The sequence below is a fragment of the Macaca mulatta genome, chromosome 3 (genome assembly GCF_049350105.2).
Source record: "Macaca mulatta isolate MMU2019108-1 chromosome 3, T2T-MMU8v2.0, whole genome shotgun sequence".
Taxonomy (NCBI): Eukaryota; Metazoa; Chordata; class Mammalia; order Primates; family Cercopithecidae; genus Macaca; species Macaca mulatta.
The window spans coordinates 31,941,426-31,969,398 of record NC_133408.1 but is presented as its reverse complement, the minus strand read 5'-3'; the positions used below and the strand labels follow the sequence as shown (position 1 = coordinate 31,969,398).

Below are 27,973 nucleotides of genomic sequence, written 5' to 3'. Positions count from 1 at the left end.
CAAGAGGGCTGACTAACCACTTTAGGGCTGCTGCCTCCGCCCTCACCACCACCCTACTCCCTCTCTTTCTCCTCTTTCCTATTCTCCCCTCCCTTCTCCCTCCTCCTTTTCCTGAGTGCTGATGCTGTTCTTCCTTAAGCTTCTAAGCTGGAGGTCTTTTATGGTATGGGCGAGGAAGGTGTGGGAGGCAGGCAGGCGATGTTGCAGGAGAGCTAGTAGGAACCCAGGGCCTCTGTCTTTTACTTATTGACCATTTTTATGTCTTCTTTTTGACATGTTAAGATTATTTCCCAATTTCTTAGTTGGGTTATCTTCTTGCTGTTGAGTTGTAGGAATTCTTTATATGTTGGGTGTGTTTTATCATGTGTATGTAATTACAAATACTTTCTCCCAATGCGTGGCTTGTATTTGTATTTTCTTAACAGTTTCTCTGAAGTTGAAGTATTTTAATATTGATTGTTTAATTTACTTTTATAGTTAGTACTTTACCCTTTTTCTTGAAACTTACTTTGTAAACCTTTTTTTTCTCCCTGTGTTTCGTGCTAGAAGTTTTGTCGTTTTAGGTTTATGGTCCATTTGGAATTCATTTCTGTGTGTGTTCTGAGGTATGAGAGTCAAAGTTCATTTATTGCATGTGGATATCTAACTGTCCCCGCACCTACTTTTGAAAAAGCTGTCCTTTCGTCATTGAATTACATTGGTACCTTTCTGGAAAATTAATTGACCAGTATGAATGGGTTTATTTTTGAATTCTGTTCCTTTCGATCCTTATGCTGTGCTATACTGTCTTGATTACTGTGGCTTTGAAATGTGGGTAAATGTAAGTTCTTCAACTTTGTTCTTGTTAGAAATTTGTTTTGGCTATTCTAGATTTTTTTGCATTTCCAAATACAATTCTGAAGCACTTTGAACAGTTGGACAAAGAGCCTGCTGGGAGTTTTGAGTGGGATTGTGTTGGATATATAGATTCATTCTGACTGTTTGGACATCTTTACAGTATTTTAGCCTTCCAATTCAAGAACAGATATATTTCTCCATTTATTTAGGTTTTATTTTTTAACAGTTTAGTTTAAAGGTCTTTGCATATCTTTTGTTAGAGTTGACTTTTTTGATGCTATCGTAAATGTTATTTTTTACTTTTATTTTTTTGAGACGCAGTCTCATTTTGTCCCCAGGCTGGAGTGCAGTGGTGCGATCTCGGCTCCCTGCAATTTCTGCCTCCCAGGTTCAAGTGATTTTCCTGCTTCAGCCTCCCTGGTAGCTGGGACTACAGGTGCGTGCCACCACGCCTGGCTAATTTTTTGTATTTTTAGTACAGATGGGGTTTCAGTGTGTTATAACCAGGTTGGTCTCGAGCTCTGGACTGCGTGATCCGCCAGCCTTGGCCTCCCAAAGTGCTGGGATTACAGTCATGAGCCCCTGTGCCCTGGCAGTATTTTTTAGTTTTATATTCCAATTGTTTTTCGCTGGTGTAGAGAATGTGGTTGATTTTTGCATATGAAGCTTGTATCTGCTACTTCGTGAAATTCACTTATTCTAATAACTTTATTTACCACCTTTATTCATTTTAAAAATTGTACTCTTTGGGGTCTTCTGTAAAATGTTTAATAGAAGTGGTGGTGACAGACATCTTTGTCTTGTTCCCGATTTTATATGGAAATCTGTCTTTTACTAAGTATGATTTTAGTTGTTGCACTTTTTGTTAAAAATGTTGTGTTATTGTTCATTTATATTTCTAGATATACTACAGCTTAATCATTCTACAGTTAAACTATTTATCTTTTTATATGTTTATGGTCCATTGTGATTCTTTTCTGTGAAATGGACATTTGTTTCTCTTGCCTGTTTTTTCTTTTGGGCTATTTATCTTTTTCTTTATGATTTGAGGTAGTTCTTTATGGTTTAGATTCTACTTTTGTTTTTCTATTTACAGTAATCCACCTTTACCCTCATGGAGTATGTTCCAAGACCCCCAGTGGATGCCTGAAACTGTGGCTAGTATTGACCCATGTATATAGTATATTTTAAAAGAGATTACATTCACATAACATACTATGTATGTTTTCAAAATATTTGAAATAGTATGCCATATATAGTATGGTTCAATACTATATAGAATACAGTATATACGGTTTTTTCTTATATATACCTACCTGTGATAAAGTTTAATGTATAAATTAGGTACAGTAGAGACTAACAACAATAATAATGAAATAGAACAACTATGGTAATATAATGTTGTGTGAGTGTAATCTTTTTCAAAAATACCCGATAACTGAGATGGCTGCTGACTAGTAAGTGGGTGGTATACACAGTGTGGATATGTTGGACCAAAGGAAGACTCATGTTGTGGGTGGCATGGAATGAGATTTCATTATGCACAGCACTGAGAATACTGCACAATTTAAAACATCGTTTCTGGAATTTTTCATATTTTTGAACTGTACTTGATCATTGGTAACTGAAACTTCAAAAAGTGAAACAAGAGAAGGGGAAACTACTGTGTATGTTTTCCAGATATTTTCTGTTTTTACAATGTCTTTTTATTTTCTTTATGTTCTTACATGAATAGACATTTTTATTTTTAATTTAGTTTCATATATAATTAGTTTCTTTTAATATTTGAACTTCCATATCCTGTTTCATAAAGATAGTCTCATTTATTGCCCTCTAAGTGTTTTCTTAATTTGTCTTCATTCAGGATTTAAGTTTCATTCCACTTGGGTTTGATTTTTGCATATTGTTTGAGTAAATGTCAGAATTTATTTTTCCCCTCTGGAGAACCAGCAACTTTATTGAGCACTTCCTTCTTCCCATTAATACTCTACCTGACAACAGTATGTATACTTTTTAAATTCTTAAATTGGGACCATTTTAAAGAAAAACAGGTGTCAGGAACACTTGCCCTTGAATTAAAAAATGTATTTTTGAGACAGAGTCTTGCTCTGTTGCCCAGGCTGGAGTGCAGTGGCATAATCATAGCTTGCTTCAGCCTCAAACTCCGGGGCCCGCACTATCCTCCCTCCTCGGCCTCCCAAGTAGCTGGGACTACAGGTGTGTACCATCCACTCAGCCATTTTTTAGTTGTTTTTTTTTTTAGAGATGGGGTCTTGCTCTGTTTCCCAGGCTGGTCTTGAGTTCCTGGTGTTAAGCAAGCCTTTCACTTTGGCCTTCCAAATCATTGGCATTACAGATATGAGCCACTGTGCTCAGCCAAATTGAAATATTTTTATTATGGTTTTACTGAAACTTGTTTATAAACTAGGCATACATTTATTATGTTCTGCTGGGTAGCTATTATGTAATAAGTTGAAAAACCAACTAGTAACTTAAATGTAACCAAAACTACAAAACCGGAGAAATTCAGTATAACACGGTTAGCTTCATTTGACAGATGGCAGTGTTTTGTAGAATAAATTTGGCATTTGTGGCTTCAACTAAGGAAATTGGTATATGTATTTTAGGATATTGTAATATGTTTAGCTTTTGGGAGTAAATTTTATTTCTGTTGTCATCCATACTACATTTCTGACTTGATGTCTAATTAATAACCATTATTGTAGAATGAGTGGTATTTTTGGTCTTTTTATTGTAAAACTGTAACAGATATGCTCCTAAGTTTTTTTTTTTTTTTTTTTTTTTCTTAAGCTATAGCTGAATGAATGCCGATATTTCCGTGTTGAACTGAACAGGTTGTGTGATTTAGTGCAGAGTAGGATACCTTGCTTCCGGAGGGCCTCTCCCAAATTTATTTCTTCCTGTAGAGTTCTCTTTACCCTTTAGCAACCAATCATCTGTTCTTAGTAATAAGAGGTAACAGTTATAGCTTACTTTTAAGTTAGCACCAAATAAATATTAGAACTTGTGAGTACTTTGCCTTGTGCCTGGGCAATCAAGAGAGTGACATACTGTGCAGCGTGATAACTGCTTTTGTAGACATTGTGAAGTAGTATTCTTATACTGAAGTAATAATTGTATTCTAAGTATTGCTTTATTGCTAGTATGTGTTTCTGCTTATCTGTGGGACTTTTCCAAGGTTTGTCTTTGATTTTCTGATTTCCTCTTTGCAAGCTTTATCGTTGAGAGATTGTATAATGTCCGAGTCATATATGTTCATTACTGTCAAGTATGTGTATTGAGAATAAGTGTAGTGTTATATCTTCACATAAATTCTAGTTTTAGGTTTTCAATTGCATGTGTACATTTCTGCTTAGACAGTCATCACACAGTATCATGACCATTCATTTATTGATTCTTTGTTTTAAGCAGATTAAGAAATAGATAACATACAAAAAGCTTTTAAATTGGTAGTGGCTAGAGCCAGAGGTGCACGGATGATATTGAAAGTTAAATAAAGTATTTGTAGGTAGAACTAAGAGGATCTAGGAAGACTAGGAAAGATCTTATAAAGGAGGTAATAACTGAAATAAATTGTTGAAGATTTGTAGGCAGGTCGAAGTGTTATTTCAAGTAAAGAGAAGTCTATGAGCAAGGACAAATCTTAAATGATTTAGTGCCTTCTGTTATCTACATGTGGTTTTACTTGGCTGAGTGTGATATAATAATAAATATTTGATCTTTTTCCCTTGTTCCTGGCATGGAGCCCCTAAAGCCTTTGGAATTTACTATCTATTCTGTGCTGATCAGATGACTGGCCTGGGTCTGGGGTGTTTGGGGAGGAGAGGCTATATAGCTTCAGCTTCAGGCTGGGTGCTCTTTGCCACAAAAACTTATATCTTAATGAAATCTCCAGTGCCATATATATATACACACACACATATATATATATGTATTTTTTTTTTTCTTCCCTTGAGATGGAGTCTCACTCTGTTGCCCAGGCTGGAGTGTAGGAGTGTAGTGGCACGATCTCGGCTCACTGCAACCTCCGTCTCCCTGGTTGAAGCAATTCTCCTGTCTCAGCTTCTTGAGTAGCTGGGAGTACAGGTGCATGCCACCATGCCCGGCTAATTTTTGTATTTTTAATAGAGATGGGGTTTCACCATATTGGTCAGGCTGGTCTCGATCTCCTGACCTCAGGTGATCCACCTGCGTCAGGCTCCCAAAGTGCTGGGATTACAGGCATGAGCCACTGTGCCCGGCCCCTTATATCCTTTTAATAAGTGTTCAGTAAATAGTAGTTCTATGATAATGCTCAGCATATATGGTTAACTTGCTCCCTGAATTCTCTTTCTGTTTTGTTTTGTTTTTTCAGACAGAGTCTCGCTCTGTTGCCCAGGCTGGAGTGCAGTGGCGTGATCTCAGCTCATTGCAAGCTCCGCCTCCTGGGTTCACGCCATTCTCCTGCCTCAGCCTCCCCAGTAGCTGGGACTACAGGCGCCTACAACCAGGCCTGGCTAATTTTTTTTGTATTTTTAGTAGAGATGGGGTTTCACCGTGTCAGCCAGGATGGTCTCGCTGTCCTGACCTTGTGATCCGCCCACCTTAGCCTCCCAAAGTGCTGGGATTACAGGTGTGAGCCACCGCTCCTGGCCCTTTTTTTTCCTTAAAACTATAGAATTATATTATTAATACACTCTTAGTATACAAAAATTGTTTTCAAGGAAGTTGTATCAGGGTCCAATGAGGACACAAAGAAAGCACAAAAATTAGAACAAAGAAGATTTGGTATAAAGAAGTATTGACTAGGAACAATGATTGGCTGCTAAAGCAAAAGAGGACTCTGAAGGAAGAAGCAAATTTGGGAGAGGCCCTCCGGAAGCCCCACGACGCTGAGAGATTTGGTTCTTGTTGGAGAGGTTGTGAATGGAGCCCGCTGGATGGCAGAGCAGGTTGCAGAACTGCTGCAGCTTGGGACATTCCTGCCAGTAGCTCTTTTGAAGTGGTGTAGAGTATGTGCTTTATATCTAGATGAATGGAGTTTCCAAGAGACCACAGGACATATTATATAAGTAATTAGCTTGACCAAAAACTGTATTTGCTTTAAGGAATTGTGACAAATACAACTGCTAGGAATTACATAGTATTCCGGTTTCAGAATTCTACTTAGAGCACGTTTATTTTGTTTTATTAGTATAAGGGAGTTTATTTTTGTATTATAAGTTAATTAGGCAAACAAGTACAGAAAGTAGAAATGCAGAAAGATTTAATTGGACAAGAGAGCTGTAATAGGAATCTGACTATTAGCATCAAAAACAAGTTAAACACATATTTTATTTAAACGGCAGACATGGTGATTCAAGGATATGATTTGATTCATAAAAGTTTTATTTACCTACTTGTTTTCCAGAATATAGGCACTGTAATTTAAAAACAGACTGTGTTCTAAAAGATTTTGCAAGTTGGGTTTTTGGAACTGAAAATACATGTTCCCATAGAAACCATGTTTCCTGGTGTTGTGTTCTTATTTAGAAATGTATTTAACTCTGTGTGAACTTAGCTTATGGTGCTAAGTAACAATATTTTTGGGGATAATTACATTTAGAGTTTCTACTCATGATGCATTTCTTTTATCTACTAATTAATAGGGATGGGGAATACTCTTTTACATTTTAATTAAAAAAAATTTTTTTTTTGAGATGGAGTTTCGCTCTTGTTGCCCAGGCTAGAGTACAGTGGTGCATTCTCAGCTCACTGCAACCTCCGCCTTCTGGGTTCAGGCGATTCTCCTGCCTCAGCCTCCCGATTACAGGGATTACAGGCATGTGCCACCACGCCTGGCTAATTTTGTATTTTTGGTAGAGATGGGGTTTCACCATGTTGGTCAGGTTGGTCTCGAACTCCTGACCTCAGGTGATCCGCCTGCCTCGGCCTCGCAAAGTGTTGGGATTATGGGTGTGAGCCACCACACTTAGCCAGATGGGGAATACTCTTTTTTTTTTTTTTTTTTTTTTGAGATGGAATCTCTCTCTGTCCCCCAGGCTGGAGTGCAGTGGCGCGATCTCGACTCACTGCAAGCTCCGCCTCCCAGGTTCCCACCATTCTCCTGCCTCAGCCTCCCGAGTAGCTGGGACTACAGGCGCCTGCCACCATGCCCAGCTAATTTTTGTATTTTTTAGTAGAGACAGAGTTTCACCATATTGGCCAGGCTGGTCTTGAACTCCTGACCTTGTGATCCACCCACTTTGGCCTCCCAGAGTGTTGGGATTACAGGCGTGAGCCACTGCGCCTGGCCCAGATGGGGAATACTCTTAAGGGTCATAAACATGATGCAGATATGGTTGAAAGGTTGGGTGACAGGTAGGAAAAAGGGCTCTGCGGCAAGGGAGGATGGAAACCATCATTTATCTGGGACTAGCTATATCCATTGTTCTCTGCTAGCTGTTTCTTGTAAAATATCTCATTTGTTTTTTCTAGATTACATGAATGCTTAATGTTTTAGCTCTGGAATTCTATAAAAAGTAGGAAGAGACTTAAAATTTAGAATTTTTGTCATTTTTAAGCTTTAATGGAAAGGGTATACCTTCAGATTTATGTGCCCATAGAGATATATGAATAATTTATTTTAATGGTAAAGTGCTGTTAATCCAAAAAGATTGAGAAAAACTTCAATCTGTGACAGCGGGATATGCAGCATACCTGAACCATTTGTTACCCCCAAAACACTTGAAAACCGGGATTAGTTGCCTGGTGAGTAATAAACAGCTCATTGAGAGAATGCAGGTTTTGATCAGTAGGAGTTTTACTACTTGTCACAAATAAGGGGAATACATGGAGTATTCTTTAGAGCATTGTCTCCTCAAGGGAAAGTGACAGGGAGGTTGTGTGGGGTGATGGAGAGGGGAGAGGCTGTGACATCACATGTAGAGGAGGGGTCCCAGTGGTGCAATGCAGTGAGTCACTGTGCCAGCAGGCAGGTAACATGGTATGGTAATGAAGCTGTAGTTCCCCCAGGGTGCCGACTTAAGCATGGTAGTGAGGAAAGTACACTTGGGTTCATCTATCTGTTGCCAGGGTCTGTCAGGAGCTGGCTCCAACTGATTAGGTGAGCTCATTCCTCACAGGGTTTGGGAAAAAACAGGTGGCAAGGTAGGAGGTTGTAAATAGGCCAGTTACTCAAGCTGATTAAATTCCTATAGTCCCTGGGGACCCTCCTTGTCTGCTTACACGTTCATGGGACTATTATATAGAATATTTGCAATAGGGAATTTCAATAATATTATATTTTATACAAACCTTCAAGTGAGATTGACAGGACCAGAACTAGGAATTTCTAGACGGAATGTAGGAGTGTAGAAAGTTTGCTTAGTAAGTGGGCCTGACTTATGTATGTTTCTTGAATTTAGAAGAATTAGAAAATTTGCTTATTAGTTGATAAGTTACTTATAAGTTGATATAATTTGCTTATATACCTGATAAATGTATGCTTCTCGTTCTTGTATGAGAGGGAAAAAAATGGCTTCTCTTTACCTTTCTAGGTTCTTTGGCTGGACTAGAAATTAAATTGACAAGAGGCAGATTAACAAGAGAAAAACCATTTTAATTACATAGGTACTTACAGGAGTCCCACAAAATAAGAGACTTGAGGAAGGGTCACATGATTGAAGCTTATGTAGCATCCAGAGCTACAAAAAGTGATAGGGGTTTGGGGCTTCTGGGAGGGGTGGCAACACAAGTTATAAGAGCGTGAGGGGAGGAAATGTGTGGTGAATAAAGGGTGTCTTGTGTAGATGAAAAGTTGCTCAAGTAATAAAAGTTGTTGCAGCCCTCTTGCTGATACAGATACTTTTCCTAATGTAGATTTCCTTTAAAAATACATTTTTTTTCACAAAAGGACAGTTTTTCAAGGTTACTCTTGTGTCCGCAGTTTCTCAAAATAACTACCTCAAAATATGCCAAAGAAGTATATTTTTGGGTGGCATATTCTAGTCTCCTACAGTCTTATTTGGGGGTGATGTGTCCTGAGCCCCAGCATCCCCATCTCCAGTGATTAGTTAGTGCCTCTTTTCTGTGGGTAAACTTGTCTTGTGATATGACTTGTTCCAGCTCACATCTGCAGGCTCTGCTGTATTCCATTTATTCAATCAATGTTGATTGCTTACCATGTGCCAGGCGTTATATGTATGTACCAGGAGTACAGTGATGAATGAATTATCCTCTCATTGATAGCTTTGAAATGATTACCATTTGGTGCCTAGCTGTGCTTTAGTGCATGTGCTTCTGAAGTTTAAGAGTTCTTGTTGTCTTTGGACTTACCTTGTGATTAACCATAGTATATTATTATAATTTGTGGTGAGTCTAACAGAAGGCACCTCCAGGTGCAGAGACCTTTGCATTATGAAGGGGAATGGTATTTTGTAGACCCTGAATGAAAGAGAGGGAAGAGGAATGCCAGCGGGAAAGCAATGCAAGATAATGCTGGGGACAGAGGTAGGGACTCTGAGAGGGACTATACTGTAGGAAAATTCCTCAGACAAGTCATAGAATATTATATTTGAGGGAAATGAAAGATCCGGCTTACAGATTAACAAGAAAAACATGACTCAGGAGATTTTTTTCTTTTTCTTTGCTTTCTAGCTATTTAGAGACTGGTTTGGACTTACAAACATGAAGGATGTGTTATGTACTTGAAATTCTTGGACAGTGAATGTTAGAGGTTTCTTACAGTAAGAGAACATGAACTAGAGCAGTTTACTGTTACCAGGTAGATGCAGAGATTTTTGCAAAATCAGATGTGTGTGTGATTACTCACTTTAAAGACAGTATAATGAATTAATCCTGTCATTGACAGGTAACTTTGAAATGCCTACATTTGGTGCTTAGCAGTGCATGCGATTCTGAAGTTTAATAATGTCTTTGGAGTTCCTATCAGTTTTTTTTTCCCTCTATTATTAGAAAATTTGGAAGGTTTTTTTTTTTACAGGTCTTTCTAAGAGTTGCTGTCCCCGCCTTACACCTTTCCCCAAGGATGGAAACCTTTGACTTTTTTTTCCTGAGCCAAGTTTCATTTATATTTGGAAATTTAGCTAAAAGAGCCAGTGACTGACTTCATGAGTCACCCACCGCTTAACACAAACTTTTTCTCCCTTGTTGTCAGTGGTGCTTTAGTTTTCTTTTACCATATTCTAAGTATTTACATCAACATAATAGTGGATTTTTGCACTGAGTTTTCATTTTTTATTAAATCTTTAGTCTCCAATGTTAGATGTCCTAGAGTTGAGAAAATATGGCAAGGACATGGAGTTTGAAAGGCCTGGTTTCAATCCTGTCCCTGCACTTAATAATATCTTGAAGTCTCTGTTAGCTATAAAATGAGAGTAACTTCCTAGAGGGTGTGTGTGTATGTGTATATTAAATGTATATTAAATGTGTGTGTGTATGTGTATATTAAATGTATACTAAATATATATTGGGAACATTGGAAACAGTCTGGTGTATGGACGTTTAAACCTTCCCTCTGAAAGTTCGATTAATTGAGTGCTGAAATAAACTGACAGTAAACAGATGAACAAGATAAAGTGTGTACAAATTTATTGACATGCAAGCATGGGTGGGAGCTACAAAAAAAATACGAGATTCTAAAAAGGGCCAGGTGATTGAAGCCTAAATCCCCTCGTCATAAAGGGAGAAGTGGAGGATGCAGGCAGTTTTAGAGGAAGAGTAAATGATTTGAAGAGGAGACGAGTGTGCCTGAAGAGCAGACAATGGCCTGGAACAAAATTCTTCTGGGCTCTGGGAGAGACGATGACAATTTTTTGGGAAGGTGAGGGGCAGAACTGTACTGCAAACAAAAGTTGTCTTTGTTATATAGATACAGTCTCTGAGGTAACAAATAGCCCTTAGAAGAATAGTCAAAAGAATAGGTGAAAAGTCTGTTTGGGTACGGTATGCCCAGGGGCATGGCAATTTTTAGTTTTCTCTCCTGCTATAGGAGTTAATCTCTGGTTTATATAGATTCCAGGGAATTATCCAAGACAATTTCATTCCTTCTGGATGAACGTCCCTCAGTCAGATAAGGGAACTTCAGAGAAAACCTCTCCCTGTGCTTCGGAAGGGAAAGTGGGGAGGCAGGAGAATGTTGGAGAGAGACCTTGCTTCTGAGTCCTTTCGATTGCTTTTGTTCCGAGCACTCAGCAAGCCAGAATGCCATACTTTGGGGCATTGTTTTCATAACCGCAACATTGATATACAGCAAGAGTGTAATAAATTCATATTTTCTTTCCTTGTCGTGGGCCAGTGATCCCTTTTTTTTGCATCCTCAAAAAGTTATACTGATGTTAAATATGCTCTCTTTACTGAAACGGATTTTAAAAAGACCCAGCATTAAGTGGGGCCACCTGAGAAGGGAAAGAATTTCTATGAACCTCTTAGATTTTTAATTTATATTGAAATTACTAATATTTCCTTATACCTGAAATACATAGTACTGTATTTTGCACATAGTAGACACTTAAGGATGTTATTGTGCCATAGTAAAAATAACAGGAAGGAATCTGAAGGCCTGTAGGTAATCTTGACTTCTTTGCTTATTAATTTTCGTAGTGTTTGCAAGTAACTGGATTTCTTTGGACACTGCATCTTGCCCTTTTGGCTTAGCAGTGGGAAGAGGTTGAACTCACCTCCCTATACTTAACTAGAGAAAAAAAATCCGTACAAGGACCTTCTCAGAGCCCAGAAAAGGAGCTCTGGATATGGAAGTGGATTGGATGGGAACCATCTCGGATTTGGAATTGCTGGTGAAAGAGAGGACCATATTTAGGACATTTCCAGTTGAGGATCAGGGCGTATCACAGATCAGAAGTTTCATAAATGGGAAGGTACAAACCTTGAAAAACAGACTAGGGTCTTAATCACAACAGAAATGGCAACAAAACCCCCACATAATTGCAGGAAATGAAGGTGCAGGGTTTCAAATACAGGAAAAATACAACTGGAAGATGCAAGTAACAAAGGGGAAAAAACTTTACGAATGAGGTGGCTTCTCTAACTTAGAATTTTTCTCATTGCTCACCTCTTCCTGTTTCCCTCTACTTAGGTTTAGCTAAGAAAATTCTTTCACCTTTTTTTTTTTCTTTTTCACCTAGCCTTCTCCCCGATCGCCAGTTCTTTTCATTGTTTCATTTTCAGTCAAGATTTATGAAAACATGAACCATGCTAGAGATACACCTGATTTTTTTCTGGGATATTTGTTTGACTTTATAGTGAAAGATAAAACAGCAAAATAACAGTTTCAAAGACCTTGGCTTCTCCATAATATACTCAGTATTCTTATTGCACTTTATTAAACCACCGTAACAAACCACTTCAAAACCCAGTGGCATACCAAAATATTGTCACTCACACTCACAGATTTGCTGGTTGGCTGGGCTAGCTGTTTTCACATATGCCTCATTCTTCTTAGGCAAGTGGGCTACCAAGTCATATTCTTCTTAAGTAGGTTGCAGAAGTTCAACTGGGTAAGCCCAGTGATGCAGGTATGTTTCATGTCTGCTTGCATGCTGGCTGCTAACATGCCATTGATCAAATCCCATCATCCATGACAAAAGGGAATACATCATGTGGGAGGAAGTAAAAAGTGGCAAAGAGTATGGATACAGGGATGGGAGAATTGGGAGTCTAGCATAGGCAGTGTAATCTTTTCTGGGATTTATATTTGTGTTTGTATTTTACCTTGTAGTCGTTAATTTGTATATATACTATTTTGTATTCTGCTTTAGCTTAATATGATTTTGTAAGGAAAACTTCTGAATAGATTATATATTTTTCACTTAAAAACAATAGTTGTATGTTTAACTCAGACTCTGCTTCTAAGTTGATCTGCATCAAAATCATTTGAAGTGCTTATTGAAATGCAGATCCTTAGACCTCAACCCAGACCCTCTAGAATCAATCCCTGGGGATGAGGCCTGGACATCATTATTAACAAACTCATGGAGTCATCCTTCTGTACATTAAAGTTTGAGAACTGCTTTCTTAGTGGAAGGACATGTGTTTGTATTAGTCTGTTCTCACATTGCTGTAAGGACATACCCGAGACTGGGTGATATGGTTAGGCTTTGGGTCCCCACCCAAATCTCATCTTAAATTGTAGTTCCCATAATCCCCATGTTTGTGGGAGAGACCAGATGGAAATAACTGAATCATGGGGGCAGTTTCCCCCGTCCTGTTCTCATGATAGTGAATAAGTGTCACAAGATCTGATGATTTTATAAAGAGCAGTTCCCCTGAAGATGCTCTCTTGCCTGCCCCCACGTAAGATGTGCCCTTGCTCCTCCTTCACCTTTAGCCGTGATTGTGAGGCCTCAGTCATGTGGAACCATGATTCCATTAAACCTTTTTCCTTTATAAATTACCCAGTGTATTAGTCTGTTCTCATGCAACTAATGAAGACATACCTGAGACTGGGTAATTTATAAAGAAAAAAGTGTTTAATGGACTCACAATTCCACATTGTCAGAGGGCTGACAATCGTGGCAGGAGGGAAAGGAGAAGCAGTGGCGCATCTTACATGGTGGCAGGCAAGAGAGCATGTGCAGGGGAACTTTCCTTTACAAAACCGTCAGATCTCACAACACTTATTCACTGTCACAAGAACAGCATGGGAAAAACCCGCCCCCATGATTCAATTACCTTCTACCAGGTCCCTCCCATGACACATGAGGATTATGGGAGCTACAACTCAATATGAGATTTGGGTGGGGACAGCCATTTTTTAATTTTTATAATTAATGGCCATCAATACTTGTACACATGACTAATTTCCTTGGGTACTCGGTAATTTTTTTCTGAGCTGTGGTTGAATAATTTTCAGTTGAGGAAAATAATACTTTATGTATGAAATCAGATTTGGAGTGCTGGTAGCAGTGAGATTACAGACTTAAAAAAATTATAAAGAATTTTGTATTAACTAAATGAAGACACTGAATTGAATAAAGGTAATTTCTGTAAAAGTTTTATGCCTTTAATTCATAATGTTGGGTACTGCATACCTTAGTTATGATTCCATTGCTATTTATTGGTAATTTTCTAAATGAAAGTAGTATAAACCAAAAAGTATCTTAAGACAAGTCTCAATCAATTTAGAAAGTTTATTTTGGCAGGGTTAAGTACACACCCGTGACACAGCCTCAGGAGGTCCTGACAATGTGTGTCCAAGGTGGTTGGGGTACAGCTTGCTTTTAGACATTTTAAGGAGACATAATGTATCGGTCAATTCATGTAAGATTCACATTGGTTCAGTCTGGAAGTGAGGGACAAGTCTGGTCCCAGGGTGGCTTCCCAGGTCATCAGTAGATTTGAACATATTCTGATTGGCAATTGGTTGAGTTATTATCAATAGAAAGGAATGTCTGGGTTAAAATAAGGGGTTTTGGAGATCTGGGTTTTATCATGTAAATGAAGCCTTCAAGTTGCAGGCTTTAGAGAGAATAGACTGAAAATGTTTCTTACCAGACTTAAGGTCTGTGTTTATGTTAATGCTGGAGCGGTATAATGAGACATGTCTACCCCCTACTTCCAGTCATGGCCTGAACTAGTCTTTCGGGTTAAATTTTAGAGTGCCTTGAAGCTTCAAATTTTATTTTTGGTTTACGGTATAAAAACTGATAGGTTTAAGATAATTTTATTTTTCTCCTTTCAGCTTTGTAAATTTGGCAGTTCTTTTATTCATCCATTTTGATAGCTTCCTGACATTTTATATGACTTTGTTTGTGTACTTTATTATGTATTGTATTGTTGGATAATCTTGGTTATCCCAGCTCTGTAAAAAAATTTTATGGAAGTGAAAATTCCTTGATGGCATGGCAGACACTGCCAATGCCTATCCAATGAACATCTTTTCTTTTTGATAACAGAACCTTGATTTCATTTTCACAGCAGCCTTTGCCCACCCGAAAAATTCATTTCCCAATCTCCTTTGCAGCTATGAGTGGCCATGTGAATGTGTGTGCTTTGTGAGGCTTGTATAAGTGGAAGTTTGTAGGTGGGGCTTGTTAAAGAAGTCTCATTCATTTGGGAGACACCTTTTGTCCTTGACCTTTCTCTTTATCCTACCTAAAACTTGGACAGGATAGTGGAGGAGGAGACCATGCAGTGACAGACATTCTGATGCGTGGTCCACATAAAGACTTCATGTTGGGTGTCCTTACTAGGTCTGAACTGCCCGTTGTGTCTTCTAAGTTAGAAAAGAAAGACACTCCAGAGTATTGAAGCTGCTGTTTAGTTGGGAATCTGTTATGAGTAGCTGAATATAGTTTCTACCTAATACAGATGATTTCTGTAAAAGATATTTGGGCTGCAATATCTTAAATTTTATTTTACAATTTGATGTCAACAAAGCTGAATGCAGGACATTTTAAAACTTTTTATTTTGAAATTTCAAATTTAAAGTTGCAAGGCTTAGTACACAGAACTTCCATAACTTTTTTCTCCCCAAACCATTTGATAGTAAGTTGCAGGCATCATGCCCCTTTACCATTAAATTCTTCGGGATATATTTCCTAATAAAAAAGATACTCTCTTACTATACTGGAGTTATCAAATTCAAGAATTTAATATTAATAAAATGTCATTACTAAGCTGTGCATATTTATATTTCTCCAGTTGTCTCAACAATATCCTGCATAACATTTGGTATGGGATGCAATCAGCTCCCCCTTTGGCTGACATACTTCTTTAGTCTCCTTTAGGGTGGAGACTCCTCCTGTTTTTTATGGCATAGACATTTTTGAAGATGATAGAATAATTATTTTTCATAGTGTCCTTCAGTTTGGGTTTGTGTGATGCTTCCTCAAGATGAGATATAGGTTGTGCATTTTCACCAGGGCTGTATCACAGATTATAGAGTGTCAGGAGGCACACACTGCCGTTGTATCCCATGATTGGCAATACTAACTTTGATCTCTTGGTTAAGGTGGTGGCTGTCAGGTTTTGCACTGTTGTTACAGTAGGTAGCTAGTCAGACGTGAGCAGGGCAGAAGAGGGCCTCCCCCCCAGGAATGTCAGGCAACCATTAGGTGGTGGTCAGGCTGTTATTAACTAACCGTCTCTCTAAAATAATAATTGGCCACAGTGGGCACCAGGGAAAGGCAGTCTCCCAATAGATAGAAACACCTGAAACTGGTCATCAGCAGCTTCCTGATAAGGTCCCAGGATTTGAGTGAATGAGCTTAAGCATATATGCACTAAGAGGCAAAACGGTGGAGTTTAACTGACATACGACCTTCCTTTAGGAACACCCAACTGGTAAGGGAAAAATGCCTTAAGTGAGCGCGGGCACAATTTCAGTAAACACACTGTGCGTGCAGCCCCACCCCAGTGCTGGCAGGCCACTGCGCCTGTGGACAGCCACCCTATAGGAAGAATCAGGGGAGAAGAAATGCAAACCCTGGAGGCATGCCAGTGTATAAAACCCCAAGTCAAAGGTCAGCTGTTCACTGGATCTTTCAAGTTGCCCACTTGGCCCCCTTCCAAGTGTGCTTTACTTCCTTTCATTCCTGCTCTAAAACTTTTTAACAGACTTTCACTCCTGCTCTAAAAACTTGCCTTGGTCTCTCTCTCTGCCTTATGCCCCTTGGTCAAATTCTTGCTTCTGAAGAGGCAAGAAGTGAGCTTGCTCTAGACCTGTACGGGTTCACTGCTGTTAACAAAATAAAGTCATTCTTCCTCCCTTTATAATTTGTGGAAGAGAATTTTAAATGATGTAAATATTCTGTTCACGATCAAACTTTTCATTCAGTAGTTTTAGCATCCATTGAAGATTCCTGACTGAATTATTACTGAGATAAATGTGAAACATCTTTTTAAAAAAGATTTCAATAGATCCTATTCTGTTGACTAGGTTTGCTTTTCCTATCATATCCACTGTGATTAATTTATTTCATGGTACTCTTTTATAGTGTTGGGAACTTTAAGAAATACAGAGATATAAGGAGGAAGTTGGTTTTTATGTAGGGGCCCTCCAAGAGTTTGATAGTGAAATCCTGTCTCTACATCTTTTCCCCTCCAATACAATGTAATATGTAATCAGTTATGTAGGCCAATAGCATATAAAGAACTGAAGCAAATGGGGGCAAATGATCTGTTCAATTTAGAATCTTTTATGACTGATTGCACAGTGAAATGATCCTCTTTTTAAAGTAGATCTGAGGATCTCCATGGTATAATTACCCACTGAGTTATGTCTTGCCAAAACATGTCTTTTCTAAAGATGTTTCTCTCTTTGTGCTTAACCATCGTGGATAAGACTCCTTTTCTTGTTAGATGGCATAAATGAGGGGTTGAAGAAAAAGAAACTGCTAATTAAATAAGACTTATTGGGGAGTAATTAGAGAAGATACTTTTTTGAAACATGAGAATGAAGTAAGGGTTCTCCACAGCATAATTCATTCTTTCTAAAAAAATGAAATTGGCCTTTCTCAAGTTCTTTTTCCATTTTTACTCTAGTTTATTCTGTTTTGTTTGTTTGTTTTGGAAAACCAAAGGTCGTTTGTTTTGGAAAACCAAAGGTCATTTGTTTTCTTTTCCTAGTATATTTTCAGAGTTGAGAATGTAATGATTTTGGTTTTTTCCTCCCTCTAGCACCAGCAAACGTTTTTGAATCAACTGAGAGAAATTACTGGGATTAATGACACCCAGATACTACAGCAAGCCTTGAAGGTATGACCTCTGTTTTATGATACACAGTTTGTGCTATATGCTCATCTCTAGTGTGTATTATATTTGATAAGTTTTTTGTTTTTTGTTTTTGGTTATACCATGTGGTAGTTTTAGAGATACAGGAATGGACTTTGTGAAGTAAAATCCTCAGTTAACGAACTGCAGTTTTGAGCATGTTAGCTTTCAGCAGTCTGATGTCCATGATATCTTAGAGTGACAGATAATCTCTTTCTGTATATGAAATGCTTTTTGTGCAAAATAGTGGGATGTGAATCCTAATTCAAATGGATGGTTTTACTTACGAGCTATGATTTTAGAGTTTAAATGAGGGTGCAAGGTGGGGTGTATTAGAGGATGAGGTGTAAGAGAAGGGAAAAGTAGAAAATTAATAGAAGGCTGAAAGCTTACATTTTTCTTCTCCCGAGAAGCAGAGATATAAATTTGTACCCATTCAGCTAATGACACCCTAAGTTAAACGTTCAATTTCAACCTCTTCAGTACAGGCAACAACTATAATGTGTCACTTTGGTCATATCTTAGTTGGACCTTCATTTTCACACAGACATCCAAATGAGTCATATCATGTGGATACTCACATTGAAAAAGAGTGAATGAAAGCTATTTAAGAAACAGAACTGTACAGTATTTTAAGCTTATTTGCATATTACTACTATAGGCTAAAAACAATATAGCATTTTTGCCATTGCAGTTATATACACAGCTCCAATCCTTTGGAACTCGATTTCAAGCCTAGAGTTCTTTATTCATTTTTAGAAATAATCTATCAGATGATTATAATAAAAGTCATTATAATAATAAGTAGTACTACTTAAACATTTAGTACTACCAGGCAGTATTTTAAGTACTTTTATGTGGGCTAACTCATCCTAATAATAACTCTATGAGATAAGTATTAGTTTCATCCCGCTTTTGAAAAGATGAGCAACAGGGAGGTTAAAGTAACTTGCCCAAGATCACACAGCCTGTATGTGGAGAAGCTTGGAATAGAAACCAAGGCAGCCTGATCCCAGGGTGCCACACTTAATTTATGCTTCTTTTACTAGAAGCTTTGCTTCACCTTATTCTCCCATCAGGAAAATCATGAAATAGTCGTGTTTAGAGCATTAACGCGCAGTGTATAAAGCCACTGTAAGTATTTGGAGAGGAAGCAGAGATTATGACATTTAGATAATTGCTAGTCCCTTTTTATTCTGATAAATATCATTACTAAATTCCATGTTTGTTTTCAGAAACTGCCTTTTTCATTATGTATTGCTGAGTGTGAGGCCATAGCCTATGAACTTGCCAGGGTAAATTGGGGAGTTCGCTTTTTTTTTTTTTAAATCTTAGAAAATATATAGCTCGAATGAAGTCTTATCCACATTTCCTTTGATGTAGGTTGTGTGAAGCATAGGTATTTTTAATTTTCCAAAATTTTTGTTTCAGTTGCCAGTAGCTGGGGGAAAAGAGTGTATTTAAACCTTAATCATTGGCCATTATAAATACTGACAAGAAGTCTACTTTTGGGCACCGTAACGTCATTGATTAATTTTGGTACTTTTCATTTGAGAACATGTTTTTAGCTCTAAAAAGTAAATGAACTTCAAGTTGTGTAAATTCCTGCTGTTTTTTAAAATTATTATGTGAGGTAATATATGAAAAACAGCACATTTCTTGGCATATAGTAAGTGCTCAATAAATGTTAGCCATCATTGAGATTTATTTTGTTATTAGATTACTTATTTAACATAGTGTATCTTACATTTTGGATGAGTCACTTAGGAATTGTCTAATGATCATGACGGATAGCATACTTGAAAGCTGTGGTGCTTTTGAAACTGCACCCTTACCCCTCTCGTCACTGACTGCTAGAATTGGGGTAGGTCTTGGGGACTTTATTCTGCCAGCTGCTCGGTCCTTAAATTTTGGAATCATCCTGATCCTACTTCTGTCATATCCCACATTTAATAAGAAAGCAATAATATTGGACGCTCTCTTCTGCCCTTTCTCTCCTGTAGTCTGTTCTTAATATATAGTCAGAGTAAACACTTTAAAATGTAATTCATACTGTGTCATTGCTTTTCAAAACACTCCACTGGCTTCTTATTACACCCGTGTGCATGTCTGAGTTCTTAGGGAACCTACAGAACCTTTCATGTTCTGGTTTTCTTTTTTCTTTTTCTTTGAGACGGGGTCTTGCTCTGTCGCCCAGCCTGGAGTGCAGTGGCACGATATTGGCTCACTGCAAGCTCTGCCTCCTGGGTTCACGCCATTCTTCTGCCTCAGCCTCCCGAGTTGCTGGGACTACAGGCGCTGCCACCACACCCAGCTAATTTTTTGTATTTTTAGTAGAGACGGGGTTTCACCGTGTTAGCCAGGATGGTCTTGATCTCCTGACTTTGTGATCCGCTCACCTCAGCCTCCCAAAGTGCTGGGATTACAGGCGTGAGCCCCTTGCCTGGCTAATGGTCTGGTTTTCTGTTACAAAGATAGCTTCGTTATGAATATCTGGGTTTCCTGTGTTGTTTCAGTTAACTGTCTTAGTGCTAGCGTTTTACTTGTCAGTTGTGCAGAGAATATAAAGTTGTAACTGGGCACGTCTCTTCTCATTTTGCTGTTTTAAAAATTCTTATTCTGGCATCTGCTTTCTTCAAAATGAACTTTAGAATACTTTTATTCGGCTGTGCTTTTGATGAGAACTGTGTAAAATGTATATGTTTAATTTGAGCAGGATTGTCATCTTGACAGTGTTGAGTATTTCTGTCCAGAATTCTGTGTGTCTCTCCATAGTTCCACATTATCAAGCCCTTCAGTACATTTTGCCATTTTCTTCCTGTGAGTCCTTGACATTTTGCTGAAATTTGCCCCTAAGTATATATCCAGCACCCGGATTAAAAGGAATATCTTTTATTGTCCTTGTTTGTAGAAGTACTAATTTAAATACCCATTTTGCACTCTTTCGTATGGCAAGTTCCAGAAGACATTTTTTAGTTTATTTGTTCAAAAGTAGAAGTTTGTGATTGACTCTTATTAAGCAGATAGGAAAGTAATGAAGACTAAGAAATTAGAGATGGATTTTTACATTGTAGCAGTAGTTTTAATTAGTAAAAAAGGTATTACTGTTGGTATAGTATACTATATGTATGATGCATTTACCCTATAAAATTAGAATCATATAGATTAATTGCAAATCTAAAGCAGTTTTGTTCTAGAGTGTTACGGAGGATATTGTATAAAGTTATTTCAAAACACTTGATACTCTTTTCTTGATATTTGAAGGATAGTAATGGAAACTTGGAATTAGCAGTGGCTTTCCTTACTGCGAAGAATGCTAAGACCCCTCAGCAGGAGGAGGCAACTTACTACCAAACAGCACTTCCTGGCAATGATAGATACATCAGTGTGGGAAGCCAGGCAGATACAAGTAAGTTTTCTTTCTTTTCTTATTATTTTAATAGAAACATACTGAAAAACTTTTGTTGGTATAATATATTAATGTTGCTTAAGCAGAGGTAAAGAACCAATAAAGAACTCTATTAACCTTGGTTCTTTTTAGTGTAGTTGAAAAGAGCATATATTATCTTTTTCAGATTATAAGGAAAAGATTTTATGTAAGTTATATGGTTTTTCATAGAGCATTTCATATAGTATTTATTGCTTTGAAATATCGAATAGCTGCAGTTACATTCATAAAAGGAAGAACTAGAATTTTTAATGGGCACCGTTATTTTATAGATTTTCAGTGCTGGTAGAGGCTTTAGTATTACTTCTGAGGTTAAAGTATTATTTCTAATTGCTGATAGGTTTACCATTTAATAAAATTTCCCTTTCCTTTTCCCTGCTTCCAAACGAAGCTTTGGCGAAGAAGTTTATTAATGTGTAATGAAATTGCCTTTCATCCAAAAGGAAAAAAAAAAGAAAACTTGGAAAAAGTGTTCTGGAGATTCACACAAATACATACATGTGGAAGATTCTATGTGGGACTTAAGTTTTTCTTCATAATATGAATACTTTATACTTGTGTAGCACACAGTTTTTCAAACTATGTTCAGTTACCTCCATGTCTCATTATAGTTTAATAATTGTACTACATTAAAATAGTTACTTTTATGCATTATGGATTTACGAAGTTTGATTATTGACGTATATTTGGAGAGAATTTCTTATTTTGTTTGTAGACATTCTCAAAGTCAGGAAGCAACTGGAAAAGAACTCATTTACGTAGATGTTTATTAATGTTTATTGATAAAATATTTTAATTTTTAGTTTTCAGGATAATCTTAGTATTTTTGCTACACAGATGATCTTGTGTCAGAGAAAACTAGAATATTCCTGTCTCAGTTAATGGGTGATGGGAGAATTTTTGTAGCATCTATAAGACAGGCCCGTTTACTTAGTGTCTAAGTTCAAGGCAAACTGTGACTTGACCCCAATCCACATTTCTAGCCTCATTTTCCACTGTTTTCCTCCTGTCATTCAACACTGTGATAATACAGAATGGCTTGAAGTTCTCTCGTACTGAGTGCTATTTAATTTCTCTGTCTTTACATGTGCTGTTTCTTCTGTTTGAATGCACTCTGGCCTTTTCCTCCCTCGCCTAATTTGTTGTGGTCTTGAAAGATTTAGCCAAAGAGCTGCTTGCTGGAGAATGTTTTTCCTGGCCTCTAGCTAGGACCAAGTGCTTCTCCAGCATCCAGGGCATGCTTCTGTCTTAATGAGCACTCTGCTATTTTGAAATGATTTCCTTGAACATTATTGGTGCTCAAAAAATGTTCACTGAGTTATTTTTGATAATATGTGCAGTAAAGCTCTTTCAAAACCAATGAAAGGGAATGAAGTTGAGAAGTTTGTTGCAAAAAGTTGAAAGAGAAGTGGTATAAATATCAGACAAATGAGTACTTAATAATATTTCGGATATTTCAAAGTTCCAAGACTCGAGGGGAAAAAGAAACTAGATGGGTGATAAAAGGGAAAAGGATAATTTTGCCTAAAATATTCCTGATTTAAGTGAAGCAAATAGGAAATTGACTAAACAGAGATCATTGTTGTTAGTTGTGAACTCTTAATATAGATGGTATACTTGGTGACATGACATAGTATATTTATAGAAAAGGGGGAAATTAGGATTGTATGTGTCCTACACAAAAGAAAATATTTGCTGTGCAAAGTGAGAAAATACTGCATAAGGCACGTGGTTACACCTGTTTAAGATTTTAAATAGGGAATAGTGAAAATATTATGGAGGACAAATAAAATTTGAATAGGTTCCCTTAGGGAGAAGGCGACCTGATTTCAGGAGGCGTGTGTCTCATTTGCTGATAATTACAACTTTTTTTGTGTGTTTGTGGATCTCTTGAAAAATATTCACGAAGTAATTTTATTTTCCACTTGAAATAGAAAGTAGAGAAATGAAGTTTCTGTTGTCATCTCAACTGATTGTCATATTGAGTAAATTGCTTGCTGTTGTGGTTTCTTTATCCATAAAACACATAATACATAATATGTATTAAGTGCTTTCCCTCTAATCAGGATGCCAGTTGGGATAGTGTGTCCATAAAGTTGGTTTGAGATTATTGACAGCAAACAGTTGTAGGAATTTAATGTGGTGATTGTACTATGATAGTATCAAACCAGGAAAAAAAAAATTAACTGATGGAGTAACAGTAATACTTTTCCATTAAACATACCTGCCAGTAGTGTCCAAATACAGTGTTACATGGTTTAAAACTGAGAAAGTGAGGAGATATCATGCTTTTCAGCAGGTATTAAAAAAATACTCTTTAAGTGACTGTGCAGTTACTGTTGAGCAGAAATGAAGTCCTGTATTTTTAATTCTTGGAAGGTGTGGTAAAACATGTGGGAAGGAAAGAGAAAATAATTACAAATAGATATATTCAAATGCAGGTCTCTATTAAAAAAAATCTACCTAACTGCTGTAGGAATGTGGAAGAATAGATCAGAGTGTGAGAGTTTTCAAGGGATTGTTGTAGATATAAAAACCCTTTTTGAACACTTTCTCCATTTTGTATGAAATACATTGTTATTTAAAGGTTGACCACAGTTTCACTTAATTCTTTCAAATATGGCAGGGATTTTTATTTTGAATTTTTTTCCATTCTTCTTTTTTAGGTATAAAATCTCTTAAAACCAGGGCTAAAGCAGAAACAAAGTCATGCTAACTTTCAGTATATTATCTGTTGGTTGCAGTGCTGACAAAACATCTGTCTTCTGAAATAAAAATCTCTAATACCAAATACATATGCCTCCTGTTGATATGAGCTGGAATATCACTGTTTACAATAGACTGTTTCTTTCAGAAGGAATAAAACTTTTTTTTTTCTTTTTTTGCTGACTAGAAAAATGTGGTTTTTAAACTAATATCACATGGAAGTTATATTTGGGACATATGGAGAAATTTTTGTTTATGCATACCTGGTATGTCAGAGGCTAAACTAAATTATGTGACTGGATTTGAAAAACAATTTGTGAGCCTTCCTTTAATATTGAAGAAGTAAATATATTTTCAGTAGTTGGACAATTATATGCCTTTTTGGTGTATTTTTTACCTTTTACTTTTGAGAAAGAAAGGAGACATATCAGGGAAAGCTTGTGCTCTGCATAAAAAAGAGTTTAGAAGTCATATACCTGATGTCTTTATATTACTTGATTACATTCCATACTGTAATTCTGTTGAATTCTGGGAAAAAGCCCAAATCATTTGTACTATGATTAGCAAACATTCTAGGTAGCTTTTTTTATTATTTGGATATCTTGTCCAGATCAAATATTATAGATTGTCAAATGAGTGCCTCTTGTCCCTGGCATAAATTGAGAATAAAATTGTTTTGGAGTTTTGCTGTCAAAAACACAAATGAAAATGAGACCAGGACACAATGCCAGGTATTGAGCATTATAGGTGTGATTAGCAGTCAGAGGAGAGATTCTGCCAAGTTTTTGTGTCATGGCAAACTCTGTCATAGACATGACCATACAGGGCTTTCACCCAATTTGAAATCTAATAGTAATGCTTTTTATTTTGTGACCGTTAAATTCTTTGGAACATTTTTAAAACAGGAAAAAACAGTATATGCTCTCCAGAACAAGATGTGCTACAATTGAGCGATCAAAAGATAAGAGGGATTTGGGTAGGTAATTTTAACACAGAAAGTAATGCCACATACTGACTTAAGTTTTAGAGAAATTGGTATAAGACTTGGAATGAATGTTAGGTGATAAGACTCTTCAAACATTTATAAGCCATGGTTTTTGTTTGTTTTTTTTTTTTCTAAAACATCTTGAATTATTTGGAAAGATGGCATGGAAAGGGAGAAAAACCTGGAGGTTCTATCCTAGAATTCTAGTTATGGCTATCTTGCTTGGCCACAGTAATAGTGATTTAAACTGTGATAAATAGATCCAATTCTAGTGCTTTTATTCTTAGGATGATTCGCTTATGCTAAACAGTTGAGGATATTATTAATTGAACACTGATACTTTTCCCACTGCCCAGATAACTTCAGTTTTTCCCTAGGAATTTCTAAGATGTAAAACGGTTTTTGATGACTCACAGAAAGTCAAGATGAAGCCTAAAACATGAGATGCTAAATGGTGTGAAAATTTAGGTGCATTTAGGTGCTTTTGATAGGTGCAATTAGGTGCTTCAAATTGATTAGATGCATTTTATTAGATATGAACTGCAGAATGACTTGTATAACTCGATTTTTCTTCAGTTTTGGGTTAGAATGATAGCCATGGTCTTTGTACTTTTGTTGACTAAGATGGGAGATTAATTTTACTATTTTTTCACAATAAAAATTGAAAAACAGTAGAATTCATGACAAAACTCTGGAATGACTCCCTTACTACTCATTTTCCTTACTTACCAATGCTGCCACTGTGATTTTAGCAGCTATTATTAGAAACAGAACTAGACCATTTAAAGCTGAGCTGTTCAATACAGTTGCCACTAGTCACACATGGCAATTAAAATGAAATAATATTGAAATTCTGTTCCTCAGTTGCACTTGAAATGCGTAATTCTGGTGGCTACCAGATCAGTGCAGATAATGCTGCATTTCCATCATCACAGAAAGTTCTAATTTACAACACTGTGTTAGAGAATCTGAATTTAACAGTGAGAAAATTGGAAAAGTAGGAACATCTGAAGAAAGCTGAGAGCAAGGGAGAATGGGAGAGTGGAGTGGGAAACACTTTATATTGTTTATGTCTTCTGGCTTTGAAGATTCTTGCAACATGATACCTAACTATGCTGTCTGCCCTTTCACTTGAAAGATGTTGAATAGGTAGAGGATATGTTCTCATCTTCTGATCAGTGCCACTGTGAAGATGACTCACCAGTGTTTAGCTCTATTCCCTATTTCTTTAACAAATACTTACTGTCTAATATGTAGCAAGTACTTTTATGGACCATTAAGAAACCATACAGAGTCTCAGTTTACATAGAGGGAAGACAGTACACAGTAAACAAACAGTGTCAGATAGTAATAAGTAGTTCCTGAAGAACAGTGGACCTGGACATAGACAGAGAAGGTGGTGGGGGTGTGCTTGTCGGCTGGGCATAGGATGATACGTGATTTTAAGTAGTGTAGAAGAGCTCATATTTGTACAGACACCTGAGCGAAGTGTGAGCATGAACTTTTTGGCTTTCTGGAAGTTGTGCATCCCAGGTCAGGGCCTGATGCAGCAGTGTGTTGGCCCTCGAGATGAGTGGTGAGGACACAACCTTGTTGAAGCTGAACGAGTGAGGGCAGGAGTGGCAGCTTCTCGTTTCTGATCTCTTGCTGCACATCCTGATGTTAATATTTGCCTTTCTTTCTTAAGGGTATTTCCATTCTTCTCATGGTCCAGGGTTTTGTTTTGTTTATTTTCTTTTCGTAGCTCTTCTATCAATCTCCCAAAACAACCATTTGGTTTGCAGATCTGTCAGTTTTTATATGTAGACTTTTCCCTTCAGTTACTCCTGCCCTGCTACATATTCTTATTGCAACTTTTCTCACACTTCACTACCCAGTTTTTTTCTGCTCTTGCACTCCCTTACTTAGAAATCTTTGCTGACAGTAAATATAAACTTGGCTTATTTTTTTAAGTATTTCCCGTAGGTTTATTCTATATAGATAAGGAAAACAGTGGAATAACTCTTTTTTTCTTCTGAATTCAAAATCTTTACATATATAATAGTTCAACTAGATTATGGGCCAACTAGGCTTTTGTGAACTTACTTAGAAACCTGAGGTTCAAGTAAGATTCACTTACATAATTCACATTCCCATTTAATATAATATTTCCATGGGAAAGTGAATTATGAGTTATGAGCAATGCATATATTATGTTTGAAGTCTAGTTCATTGATAAGTTGTTGACTAGCATGTATTTTGGAGTTAGCAGAGAAATGTTTGGTAGTTGGTGTATAAGTTTTACTCAAATGGTGTTCCTTTGAAAGTGAAAGATTTGGTAGGATGAGTATCATGTTTTGGTATATATTTCTGACTTTACAGGAAAAATGTTTTAATTTGGACTCTCTTAAAAATGTAGATTACTGCTTAGATGCATTAGTAACATGATTTTATACAGTGGCACCCAGCTAACTCTTCCCATGTGTGTGCTATTGAATTGTGTTCACGCCAATACTAGAGGGAGGGTTGGTTACAAATAATGTTTTTAGTGTTTTACCAAGGTCTTGCCTTGACACAGATATGAAAGTATTAATAATGCTCTGGCATTGAGATGTAAGTTTTACAAAGGCTAATTTTTTATAACTGATTTTTACCAGTTAGAAGCTGTTTACAGCCAGACTTCTTCTCTGTTTCTTTTGTAAGCATGTGAGAATATTGAGCACTAGTTTTTATTATAAATTGATAATTCATTACATGTTTTACACAAATCATTATTCCACTAAGTCCAGAAAAAGAATAAATTGGATTTAACCAGTCTGTTGAAATAACATTTTACTTTCGTTTACTAGTCTTAAAATTATATGAATTTGGTATGTGAGGTATCTTTCAGGATTGCATTTGATATGTGAGGCATATTTCAGGATCGTATGTGAGGACCGTATATGAGGGATCTTTCAGAATTCAGCTATCTTTCAGGATTGTCATATTGTTCTAAAATACCCTGTGAAAAGAAGCAGCTTTATGGAGTAATAGGAAGATCATGGAGAAAATTGCTACAATTACAATGAAATTAAAATAATAAATAAACCTCCTCCATTGCTTAAAGGAAAAAGTCCCAGCTTTTCAGTTAAGGACTGTTAGTCTCTGGTCTCAACCAACGTTTCCAGCATTAAAGACTACTATTCCTCTATACCAGGGATTGGAGGCTCAGATTCCCAGCTGGGGTACAGGTGTGCCTATATACTGAACCCTCCGCTATCGGAGCTACTAGGAGAGGCTGGAGTAGC

General features: G+C 37.1%; 1 protein-coding gene across 9 annotated transcripts in view; it reads left to right on the top strand.

Annotated features, from left to right (window-relative positions):
* The window catches only part of USP25 (ubiquitin specific peptidase 25), a 143,559-nt gene that overhangs the window by 14,724 nt on the left and 100,862 nt on the right, over nt 1-27,973 (top strand). For all 9 annotated transcript variants that reach the window (XR_013414951.1, XM_015133106.3, XM_015133105.3 and 6 more), the window contains exons 2-3: nt 17,476-17,553; nt 20,833-20,977. Coding sequence is in view for 5 of the 9 variants with exons in the window: in XM_015133106.3 (XP_014988592.3) it covers nt 17,476-17,553; nt 20,833-20,977 (223 nt within the window). In the remaining 4 variants the exon portion in view is untranslated. The remainder of the gene's footprint in view (nt 1-17,475; nt 17,554-20,832; nt 20,978-27,973) is intronic.